This window comes from Corvus kubaryi, unplaced genomic scaffold (assembly GCF_017639235.1).
Source record: "Corvus kubaryi isolate FWS band 111438036 unplaced genomic scaffold, C.kubaryi_AGA036_p1.0 37334, whole genome shotgun sequence".
NCBI lineage: Eukaryota > Metazoa > Chordata > Aves > Passeriformes > Corvidae > Corvus > Corvus kubaryi.
In genome coordinates this window covers 7,823,112-7,835,684 of record NW_024581108.1, presented here as the reverse complement: position 1 = coordinate 7,835,684, position 12,573 = coordinate 7,823,112, and the positions used below count along the sequence as shown (strand labels likewise).

Genomic DNA, 12,573 nt, shown 5'->3' with positions numbered 1-12,573 from the left:
AAGCTATTTCCTATTTTCAGCTTCTTCAGTATGCAGCAGTACATACCATTATTTACCTTTTGATCAACTACGAGATAATTTGTATCCATTCCACTCTGCATTGTGGTTACCTAAAAATTAACTGATTCATTTTTTAAATAGACATAGTTTTGTTTAGAAATCATTTGTATTTCAGGCCATACTTTTACTGGAGACTCATTCCACCAGCTTCCATACTGATCTGCATGTTACTACATTACTTGGGATTTTTGTACTATAAAAATAATGAGCAAAAAATGCTTTATTAATTAGATATACTTTTAAATATATTGCATAAACAGAGGATTGCTGAAATCTTTTTTCATCTGGGTTTAAGTTCATAACTACCATGTTTGCTTTTATTGTTTCCTTTTACTTCCTTTTCTTACTTCTATCAGGCACGTTTCTGCAAAATTAAAGTTAAAAAAGCATCCAAAACCAGTAGCACATTTTCATGGAAACCTTCAGCTAATTTGTTGTCTTGTGAATAATCTGAATGGGTTCTGCTAAAGTACAGGGATTATGGGGTATGCTCCTAAAGCCCTCAAAAGGCACACAGATATCAAAGAAGATTTGCTCCCATCTACTCAATGACTCTCTTTAGCAGAGGGAATAGCTGAAGGCAAGAATGGCCTTCTTGTGCTGCAGCACTGTATCCAAAATACTTCTGTGTTGCCTTATCAGCATCAGCATAGGGCTTCAAACAGAATCCATACAGCTTATAGGAAATTATATGAAATATTTTTGGCAGAGTGGGAACCAAATGCAAGTCTTCCATTCCTCCTGGTGGCTCGAAGGGCTTTCTAAAACACAGAGATGCAATTTCACATGAAGGCACTCCTAAAGTATTCCAGCCTGCTAAAAAGCTGGAGTAATTCCCATCTGGTTCAAAACCAGATGGATTTTCCACTGAGACCCTTCCCCCTACACCCAGCTATTGAGCCTGGCTTCAACGGAATTTGCCAGTCCATGAGTCTCAAAGGTGCTAGATGGTTAAACTGGAGTTTCTCTTGAGCAAAACCAAAGATACTTTCAGACATGTTGCACATGGAAAATGTACCCTTTCCAATAGTTGTGCTCTGTTCATTGCTTTTTTCCTTGTGTGTATCACATGAGAACAAGAAAAATCTAAAATTCTAGTCTGTTTCAATAGCCTCATATACAGTTTAGAAATGTGAACAATTTGGTAGTATAAATCATTAAGTCAGTTTAAAGAGAAATTTTTACAGAACACCAAAACAGCTATTATATGTGGCCACAGGCTGAGAAACACAATCTAGCAGATGGTCATTTGCTGTCTTACGTGATATGGCACATAGAAAAAATATAGTATTCTGTTAATGCTTCAGAAGCTCAACAAAGCCAAAAATAGCATGCAACTTTGTGTCACAGATAAGAAAAGCAGAGTTATATACTTAAGATAGAAGGAACTGACATCTCTGATTTCTAAACTTTTTCAGAGTATGGAGTGGGTTAAGTGTAAATATTGTACTACATGCCTCTTAAGTTCTCCTACATTCCTTCCTATAGTCTTCTTTTTAAAGTCCACAGCACCCCTCCAGCAATTGCTTACCAGAAAGATGAATAAATAAGAGAAATTTAATGTATTTAAGCTTTCATCTAATATGACAGGGATTTAATTCCTAGGAGCTGGGGAGGTACACCTACTCTCCCCTGCAGTTTCAACTTGCTTAACAGCTTTTCTGTTTCTCTCAGTGGTAAACAAGTACCAATGCTGTCTAACTACAGAGCTCACTGCAACTCACCAGAACACAGTATTTCAATGCCACAGTCTAGCCACAAACCTCATTTTAAACAGAAGTTCTCTTGCAAATCCACAGGGTCGACATCATCAGTGCATTCCTATCACATCATCCCTAAGTGAAAAATCAGTTGGATATAATAATGACTTAATTAATCCCATTGTTTCCCTCTAAGACACAGACCAATCTGGTCTTCTTCATTTTCTCACAAAAGAGAAAACTGCAGGAAACAAATGACTGCTTGTGTTGCCACTGTAAATCACATCTGCTGGAATACTTCCTTCCCATCTGATCTAGAGCTCTTGCAGCTGCAGTGTGACCATACCATCTAAAGTCACTCTGCTCTTGGTTTGCATCGTGGCATAAAGTCTTGAAATTTATATTGTTTCCCCTGCTATTCTTTTCTAGAATTTGGCAATGGTGGTTCTCAGTATCTGGAGACAACTACTTCTCACTTTTCAAGACACAGAGCCTCCAAAATTGTACACAGTGCAAACACACTAAGACATGCTAAGCGGAAATTAAAAAAAACCCCAATCCACAAAACTACTGAAGTCTACTCCCCTGCGTACTTGTGCCACACCTCACTCACACATTTGCTGTATAGCATTCCCACCAGATATATCACATGCCTTACTAATCTCAAGCACGTCATGCAGTGGGGAGAGAACAGACAGTAGCTGGTTTGTTGCCTTTTATGTGTTCTAAGCTTAGGGAAACAAATACTCTGTCACTTTACTGTCCACCAGAAGCAACCGATATTTTTAAAACATGAAGACATTTGGGGGGTGTAATATACAATTAGGGGACACTAGTACAACAATTTTCTAGTATACTACTATAGTATACTAGAAAAGTATACTATAGTATAGTATATAGTAGAACTACTATATAGTTTTATATGTATGCACGCTGGCAGAAAAATTTTGAGGTTTTCTGAGAATTTTTGCCTAAGGAGTAAGAGATCAAGCCACAGTGTAAAAAAAATTCATTTTACTATAAATCTATCTCAGCTCTTTTTGAGATTTAGGCATCTCCTTAAAAGGTGTTGAAACTATTTTGAGCTATTTAGCAACTTTATAACAAATAAAGTTAGGAGAGGAAGAGGATGTCAAAGAGAGGAAGAATCTTCTGTTAGACCAACTGCCAAATTTTCACACAAGGGTTTTTCCCCATATTAATATTTGATAAAGAAAATATCCTAAAATATTGTAAACACAGCTGTTTCCATTTCAGGCTTGATGTCTTCTATGTTGGGCAAGCTCAGTGCTCACAAAGGACCTCAGTATTACTCCTTTGTATCTTTAAATTGTTCATAAGCCTGCTTCCCTGACCAGTCAGATTGTCTGATAACATACATTGTTCTTTGGTCACTTCTGAGTCTCACCAGTTTCCAGATTTTTAAAACAACCTCCACTATTAACTGAAATGCATCATTTGTTTGCAAGGACTTAACAGCTGTTCATACACTGAGAACAGTTTTGCCTTATAGATTACAAAAATAAATACCAGTTACAGTCTGTGCAAATGAAAAGAAAGCTATCCATGAAGTAAATTCAGAATTTATACCTGAAGACACTTCAGGTACCCTGTCAGGCTGTGTGGATTTTCCTCCAGCACTGGCAGACTGTAATTGTTTACTTAACCTGGATATTGATTGTAGTTACACTGCTGGCTCACTTCCTTCAGCTGCAATTCTCATTTTGGCAGTTTCACATACATCACTTAAAATTCCCCTCTGCAGCCATGCTGTTCACATTCTTTCCTCTGGGTCATAATCTACGAAACATGACCATACTTTTATTTCTGCATTATGATGATGGGTTTTTTTTTAATTTTCTGATGTCTGTAGAAGAAAAAGTGGAAGCTTTTAGCAAGAATGACCTTGAATCACTGTCCTTTACAATTAGTATTATACAGAGTTTTATGGAAGAGCTCAGATAAAAGCGAGAGATTCTCTAACAATGTAGCTGTAGCATGAATTTTCCACGTGTTTTATGAATACCTCTATACATGTCACTTTCTATCAATTAGTATTAAAATGTTAATTAGGTCGCATGTAGATACAAGTTTTATGTCAATAGTTCAGATGTGAATTTGAGGACTAAAAAAACCCTCTTATATAAAACTTTCTTAATAGTCATCCTGTTAGTAACAAACTAAGGCAAAAGGCACACAAATTTGCTATCTAAAAAAATAAGTCTATTCAAACATCATGAATATGGAGTGTTAGTTCACCCACGATGTGTCTTCTGTATTGGTTTACGCGCTCACCTACTACAAACCTACTCAGGCTCACCTACTAGAAAGTTTTTAAGGTTACTGAAAGCATGTGTGAATATCAAAGGTTGCAAAATCCTTACAAAGCAATTCTTTAAAGGCTAATTAACCTTGAAATAGTGGCAAAACCTATGCCTAAAAGATCAAAAACTGGTCACCAGTTTGCACAGCATTTTCAGAGCCATTACACTGTACCAGCTAAAATACAGAATTCTTCAATTTAAATGGATTATAAACAGTCACACCTGTAAAGAAATACCTTTCATATCAACCACTGTCATTTTTTTTCATTTATTTAACAAACAAGACCATACCTGGTCATTGACAAACAGAATAACTGAGGTCCAGTATTAATCTGTTTCTCCTTACCTAGAGTTCCAAACTAGGCATCAGAAAAATTAAAAATAGAGAGAACTCCGATTCATGTATCAAATTAATTCAATATGCCTTTATATGTATGTTTATATGAATATTTTTTGCATACTTTCTGACTAGGATATACTCCAGTATTTCACGCCATACAGAACAGATTGCTAAATGTACAGTCCACCAAAAAACAAGAACAGAAGTATTTATTTGAAAACATGAAACCATTTCTCCAGCAGAAAAGACAATGCTAGATCAGAACAGGTAGAGTTGATTTGACAACAATGCAAAGTATTACCCCCCCCCCCCCCAAAAAAAAAAATCAATGCTTTCATATCTAATGAAGCTTGGGAACTGTTTTTAGATATTGTAAAATATATGAAACCCAATAGTGCTTCACTTGGAATATTTTCATGTCTAAAATTTGGCAGTCACATAACCTAAAAGGATAGCACATCTCCAGATATCGATCAGGGTTTTGTACAGCTGCAATGCCATAAAAATGATCTGCAGCTATAAAAGAGATAACATGATTATGAGTACACTACATTGTAATTTCCTTTGGGCAGTCAGAAAGGAAAAACAGTCTGATAGTCTCTGAGAAAAATAAGCTTGCAGGATATCCACCATCTGACAGATAAATCATTTTACAATATTCCAATTAAAGAATCTTCCAAACTTAAATTAACAACAACAAAAATAAGACAAGAACTTAACAATTACCTTTCAACCACAAAACAAGAGGCAGCTGAAAAGCTAATCAGCTCACAATGTAGAGAGTTTTAATGTTCCAACTTCCTTGTGAGTTCAGGCATGGAACGTAAATAGTTAACCTTATTCTGAGCCATTAAATGGAGCTTACTAAAAAGCTTGCTCTAATAAATGGTATGATATGAAGGTCAGCCCTTAATTCACCATCAAAATATCTTCTGGGTGTAAACATAATGACTTCTGCTTATGCACTACACAACCCTGACAAGAATGCTACTTGACAATCCATTTCAGACCTAGAAAAACGCTCTCATTTGCGTCAAGGTGCTGAATGTCAGCAGATTCGCTAATACGCTTATTTGCACTGCAGTGGTGGAACAGAGTAAAACACCATGAGCCCTCCATACCCCGCTGCTGCCTGGCTAGGGAGACGGCGAAATAAAACAAGATTTAATCCTGTCCATATCACTGTGCAGTTGGTGAAACTTGACAAGTCAACATTAAGTATTCAAAGTGGTATTGTGGCCTAAAGGGATCACATGCAGCCTGCACATAAGAGCAAAGGAATAGCTTGGTTCTGCTTCGGTGTTTGTAAATTTAATTTGTTCAAGGAAAAGCAACTCTGGAAGGGATTACTAGCTAGGATCAACACTCTTACCAAAGAAAAAGAGAAAATGCGAGTAGGAATAATATTGACGTTTTTGTAATACAAAATAGCTTTTTGGGCTTAAGTGAATAAATAAAATTTGGAGGTGATTGCAGCTCAACCCTGGCACATGAGAATATTCCACTTAGTGCTCCTGAGTAGGAGGGCCTGGAAAGCTTGAGTATTTCATGAAAATTGCATAGGCATTTGGAAAACACCATATTTTACAAAATGTTAAAATTTATTTAGCAAAGTATTGTCAAGTATTGTTTCAGTGCAATACCTATTTCTTTAAATAAGTGGGGCAACAATATTCATGGCATAACAACATCTAATACATTGACTCTTAATTATTGCCAAGACCTCATTCCACAGGTTCAAGGAAGGGTATCTGCAGTAAAATGTGTAAATCCCTGGTGCCCAGGAAACATAGAGCCTGTGAATATACACACATGGAAATGAAGAAAAACTAAGATCTATAGCAATGCACTTCTGAAATAAAAGTACGAGAGAAATGTGCAAATCCCCTTTGCTAAGTGTAGCTCTGTATTTACACTATCTGCAATATCTTTGAATAGAACAATTATTCAACTATTTCAAGTCATCTCTGGTCCTACAGCAGAAAATGAGCACGAAATTCCTGAGTCTGCAAAATGCTCTTTGTGCTAAATACTGCAGGGGAGAGGTGCTGGCGAGGCCCTTGGGACTCAGCATGGGTGGGAAAGTGCCCTGAAGCTGCTTTTGCTTACTGGGTCCTTTCAATAGAAATTAGGGACAACTGCGGTTGAGGGTGGGGAGGGCAGCTGAAAGTGATCGCAGAACAGTCTCTTATTTTATTTTAGCAGGGGTCCTTTTGATGACTAAACCTCCAAATAACTGTTAAATGCAATGCATATTTTTCTGAGTGAAGGGCAATGAATACCTTTTCCTTACAGATTGATACTTCAAATATAAAGCACAGAAAGATAAGCACTGCCAGCAAGGAATCTAAAAATATGTCTTCTTAAGCTTGATTAATGAGCTAATAAAAAGCTATAATAAGAAAAAAATCCAATTAAAGCATCTTGTGATATTTCTCTCAAACAGAAATAAAGAATCCAAGAGCACAGTAAAACTTTGAAAAATTAGTATTATTCAGACAACAGCTTTGGTATTCAAGCCTACAGTACATCAATTTTATATTTTCTTTGACTGGCTGTCCTTTATTTATCATCTCTGATGTGTATTGTCTAAAATTGTGATCCTTGATGAGTTTTATTTTGTTATTGCCTCACAAGCATATCATCTGGATTTAAATACAGACATATTAAAAACTCAGGCATTATACGGGTTGTAGGTACTTATTCTATTCAGAAAACCTGCAGGCCTCTAGCACAACATGTGGTACTTGGAAATAAGGGCAAAGCCAGTGGAAACTATATGCTATCAGCTATATATAAAGTCAGAAAACTAACTACACTCCTCATTGATGTACAAAAGACAGAGTAGAAAATTTATATTGTAATAGTCACTTTTCATCAGTCTTTTGTACCTGAAGGTAATCAGAAGATACAGGAGCAGCGAGGACACTGGAAAGGAACCGTAAAAGACACAGAGATGGGAAGAGCTGTAGATTTGACACCAGATGAGAAGCACCTGCACCTGAAGGAGCCCCAGCCTGCCCCTCGCAGCACCTGGAGGTGAGCAGCTCTCAGCCGAGGGCCCATGGCAGTCTGTGGGGAAGGCAGCGCACCCAAGGAACCCCGGGCTCCTCAGAGGCGCAAAGCGAGGCACAGCAAAGAGGAGTAGGGCAGCGACAGTCTACACAGGGTCGGAAAGAAAAGAAGCCTGGGGATCTCGTACCAGAGTCAGTTGTTATTTTAATACTACAGAAATAGTTTATTTTCACTTACTGAAACGTTCTCAGCCATCAGCGAGTGTCCGAGGCTCCAGGACAGGCGCATCCCATCTCCCTCTGCCGGCTGATCCGCGCCAGAGACCCCCCGCAGCAAACGCTTCTGGCACCTAAAGCCCACTGCCCCAGGCTCCTAATGAATTTTAGAGTATTTTTTAAACAAGAATTAAAAAGTCTTTGTAAACATCCTCTAATTAGGCAGACATAGTCTTTGTCTCCTTGCACAGTTCAGTGAACATTTAGCGTTTATTTTAATCCCTTTATTTCAAGTTGTGGTTCAAGACTTCGCTGAAAAGCATGAAATATCAAGTGTATTTCCTCATCAGCTGCCAGCAGTGTTTCACGAAGGAATACTTTTCAAAACGCGTTCGTTTGATTACGGGGTTTGCCTTTTCTAAATTGACAGCAAGGGAACCAAGATACACAAAGACAATGTTGTGTCTGCCTGTTTAACAACCCGCCCAGGACTCCTGAAATTTACGTTAATGACAAAGTTGGCTTCAGCTATTTCAGGCGGCGGCGCCTGCAAAGACGTGCCCTGTTCCGCACTGAGCGAACGCGGGCCTCGGAAAGGAGCCCGGCCCCGCAGCGGAGCTCGTGAGTCCGGCACGGAGCGGGTGTCAGGGAAGCGCTGAAGCCCACGGCAAGTCAGAGCTGCCTTCCCTGCCGCCACCTCCCTGCTCGGCCCTGGCTCCTGCGATGAATAGCGCCGGCCATTACTTCCAGTTCAATACTGGCAACTTCGAAATCTCACAATTCGCATGTTTTTACTTTAAAAAAAAAAAGACAGCTTTGCTAGTTTTAAATGTTTGGTGTCTCTCTCCCCGCTGCTTTTCTGATGTAATGTGGTGTCAGTTTGCTCTCACAAGCACATTTCTGACGCCAAAGTAGTCCCTGGCCTCAGCATCAGGACGACCCCACGGCGAAGGGGTCCAGCTACGAGCGGCACAGCGGCTGACCAAGGCGTACGAGAGGCATGAGGCAAAGCAGCAACGCGTGGCTTTTGGTTGCTGCCCCGGTGGCGGGACCTGGGCGCCTACCAGGAAGGAAAAAAGACCAACCCGGAGAACGCAGGAAAGAAAGCCGGGGTACGGCCCTCCCGGGCCCGAGGGCTGCCGAGAGCAGAGCGGGCGTCTGCCTACGGCCGCACAGAGCTCTCCACACCGAAGCACTTCTGCCAGCAGCAGCCCCGGGGACGGCCCGGGCGGAGTCGCCCGCGCCGCCACGAACACGCCTGTGGGCGTTGTGCCGCCCCGTCCCGCCTCCGCAGAGGCCGCAGCCGCAGTCCCCCCACCCGCTGTCCGGGCCTGGCGGCACACTCGACACGTCCCGGCCCCGCTCGCTCCCAGCCCGGCCCAGCAGCGCGGCCCTCCCGCCGCCGCTTCCACTCCTGCGCACTGCTCGCGCCCCCTGCGCCGGCCGCGGCCAGGAGAGGGCGGGGGAGCGGCCAGCTGCGGTCCCGCGGGGAGCGGCTGTGGCGGGGCCGCCGCCCGCGGTCACAGGGCAGGATGGAGGCGGAGGGCCGGGTACTGGGGCCGCCGCTCCCTGCCGGCGGGGAAGGGCCTGGGGCCGACTCGCACCTCGCTGCGGGTGCCCTCGGCACGGCCCGGGGGCCGCTGCTCGCCGCCGCCGAGGTTCTGGCGCTGGACGATGAGGAGGACGACCTGGAGGTGTTCAGCAAGGTACGGCAGCGCCCTCCGCGGGTTCCGCAGTGCCGGGGCGGCCAGGCGGGCTCGCCGGTACTTTGCCCTGGCAGGCGCCCGGCGAGCCAGGGTGGCGCGACGGGACGGGACGGGACGGGACGGGACGGCTCCGCTCCGCCCCGGGCGGCGATTGCGGCTTCTGCCCGCCCGCCCCTCGCACGCACGGTGCTCCCCGGTGCCACCGCGGCTCCGTGACGGGCCGGGCTGCCCGAGGGGGAAGCGCTTGGCGGTCCCCGTACTTACGGGTGACTTCTCGAGCACGAAACGCGGGGTTGCTCCTTCGGACCAGCACTGCGAGTCATGACTGCGCTTACCTTAAATGTGCCATCTAATCTGGACTCACTGTACCCTTATCATCACTTATGTTCAACAGGTCATGTATCTGTAAATTAAATAAACAGTCCTGTTTAGTAATTGCAGTTGTGTTTGAATGTAAATAAATGTCTCCAAGTTTCAGTTTGAGTTGAAGTCTCACACCTTCACATAAGAAATTTGATAACATCTGAATTTTGATGAAGGGAATAAAATGAATGTAACTGACCATGTATCAGGGTCCACGTTCAGAGAGCACACAGCCACGTACATGGTTGCCAGTCTGGCTGATAGTGCTGGCTTTAATTAAACCAATGAAGGGGGGTATGGCTTCCACGTATATTGTTTCTCATTTAGTATTGATTTAGTACAGGTTAAGACAAGACTTACCTCTTGCCTTCTCAGCAGTGAAAGAAGAGAGCATGTCATGGATCTATTTGCCTTATCAAGGCAGCATCTAAAATACAACAAAAGGACGTACAGAGAGCTAGAGTGGAAAAAATATATATGGGGCTAGGGCGTCATTCACCATCTGAGACTTGAGAACTGCTGTGACAGGATGTGTGCCATGGGAGAGAAATAGCAGATACATTTCCAATTTGAAAATGCGACAAGCTATTTATATTCAGTAGTACAGATTGTCATAGGGAGTAAATGTGTGGTTTTTATATTTCTGTAGGTGAGATATACTGTTGTGGTATGCATGAATACTATTGGAATAAGGACTTCTTTCTTAGGAACCATGTGTTTAAACTGTAACTGTAATAGAATTCTTGAAACACTTGGCTTTTAAGACCAGAAGGGACTATTAGGTGATTTAATAGTCTGTAACAGGCAAGAGACCAGGCTAAATTTCACCAAGTTACCTGCATTTTTCTGAAGCATAACTGGGGTCAAGCTGAATTATATTTTCTTGGAGAGCACCAGTCCTAATTTGACATAAAAAGATGAATGATTCATTGAACTTGCATGCAAAAGCAGTGCTGAAGTATAGTTTTAGTTGTTTATGCTCACTTTGCATCCTTTTCCTTTTATGAGTGAAGTTCAGGCAGTTCTGCACGAAGCTATCTACTTATCAACACAGTGTATTAATGGTTATGCTGTTTGCTTGTCAAGAGCAATTCTCCTTGGGAATAAAAAATTAAAACAATTGGAGTTGATACAAATTACTGCTGCTTTATGGTAAATATCGAGATCTTGAAATTCCTACCTGGATTCATGCCAAATATTTTCTACATATATGAAATAGTAACTACTATTAATGCATGCTACATGATAAGTTATTCCTGCAAACAAGAAAAATTGTCATATTATATGAAAATACAGCTTTCCTTCCAAACCTTGGACACCTGCATGTAATGGCTATATATATATCAACCAGAAATTCATGGTTTGTTTTCAAGTGCAATTTGAGATCTGATCTTTTAAGCTGATGAAAATCTGTGAGGTTGTTTGGGCTTTACACCCTATTTATTCATGTTCCATACATTCAAGGGAATCTGACAAGCTAAATGTGGCTTACGACGGAGTTTTGTAAAACCAATTTTTCCATAACATACTGTTCCAGGACTACATTGTTTTAAATTGCATCTTAATGGGGTTCCTCATGCAGAGTGTGTAAGGTAGTAGTGCAGCCTTTACAGGCCAAGTGGGACGGCAGCAACCGTGCAGGGCTCGGTGCCTGCCACTGTCATCAACTTCGTCTTTCTCAGTCTAGGCAGTGGAATGTGCCAGTTAACAAAATGGTGAAAAATGAGATTCTTAAAAATTGTCAACCTCAATACCCTAAGTTATTACTCAGAATGTAAACACTGGGCTTTTATTTTATGAAAATCCATAGACGTTTAACCTGATAGTGTTATAAACCATTGACCTGGTATCCTCTGACATACCTCAAATATTACAGACCAGTATCTTCAGCAGCTCTAATAAAGCATTTAATGATGTGATGTGTGTTTCACTTTATCCTAGTTTCCACTACCACTGAAAAGGTTCTGAATTTTCAGCAGAGACAAATTCTGGGAGTTGAGTTATGAGTCACACAGATGCAATGTTTTCAAGCTGCTTTCTTCCTTTAGCTTCAAAGTATAGAGTGCTGCCTGTATCACAAATACCCATTCAGTTAGCCTTTGCTTGATAACTGATATGTAGCATTGACAAAGCTGTCAGCAGTTTGGTTAATACTTAAAATCTTTAGCACCTCTGCTTTCAAACTCTGTTTCATAGTGTTTGTCTACATTTCATAATTACAGAAAACTTAATGATATTTCTGACAAAGATGTATATGCCACTTCAGAATTGCACAGACACTAATTTTTCTTCAAGATTTTTATTCAAGTTCATCAAGGATTTGACACAGAATAGTTTCTTGGCCAAAAAATTCACTTATAAATCAGTCTTCCTGAATCTCTTTGCTTCTTTGAAGAATGCTCCAACAACCAAGCTATTCACTTACAAGACAAACTCTACCCCATGTCCTTTACTGGGAGGTAGGGATGGATGGATGGATGGGGCACAGAGGCAACCTTGGGTCAAGGACCTGTGCTCTGGGAGAGAGCATTGTTTAGACAAACCCCCAGGCTTAGTGTCTTCTCCAAAAAAGCTGCAGTCTCAGCTGTGTGCGTACCCTATTTTGAGGCTGCTCCTGCTGTATGAGTGTTTTCCTTCCCTTATATATTTTGGAGTCTTAACTGACCAATTGCAGTCAAATGAGATAGGGTAACTGCAAGTATTAGAGAAAGGAGACCCAGAAAATGGCCCTCATACTACCAGGAGCTCATTGATTTTCTATCACTTTGGTCTCTTGGCCAGTAAATCAAAAGCCATGAACCTGTTTGTGAACTGGCACACACAGCTCTGCCAGCTGCTCTGTCAGGAGTG

General features: G+C 41.6%; 1 protein-coding gene and 1 long non-coding RNA gene across 4 annotated transcripts in view; one reads left to right on the top strand and one right to left on the bottom strand.

Annotated features, from left to right (window-relative positions):
• Positions 1-8,211, bottom strand: part of LOC121665626 — a 111,234-nt gene extending 103,023 nt beyond the window's left edge. The window contains exon 1 of the long non-coding RNA XR_006016427.1: positions 7,677-8,211. This is a non-coding gene — a long non-coding RNA (uncharacterized LOC121665626). The remainder of the gene's footprint in view (positions 1-7,676) is intronic.
• A 738-nt stretch (positions 8,212-8,949) lies between these two features.
• Positions 8,950-12,573, top strand: part of SNX7 (sorting nexin 7) — a 29,261-nt gene continuing 25,637 nt past the window's right edge. For all 3 annotated transcript variants that reach the window (XM_042030109.1, XM_042030108.1, XM_042030110.1), the window contains exon 1: positions 8,950-9,360. In XM_042030109.1, the coding sequence (XP_041886043.1) occupies positions 9,187-9,360 (174 nt within the window). In that variant the 5' untranslated portion in view covers positions 8,950-9,186. The remainder of the gene's footprint in view (positions 9,361-12,573) is intronic.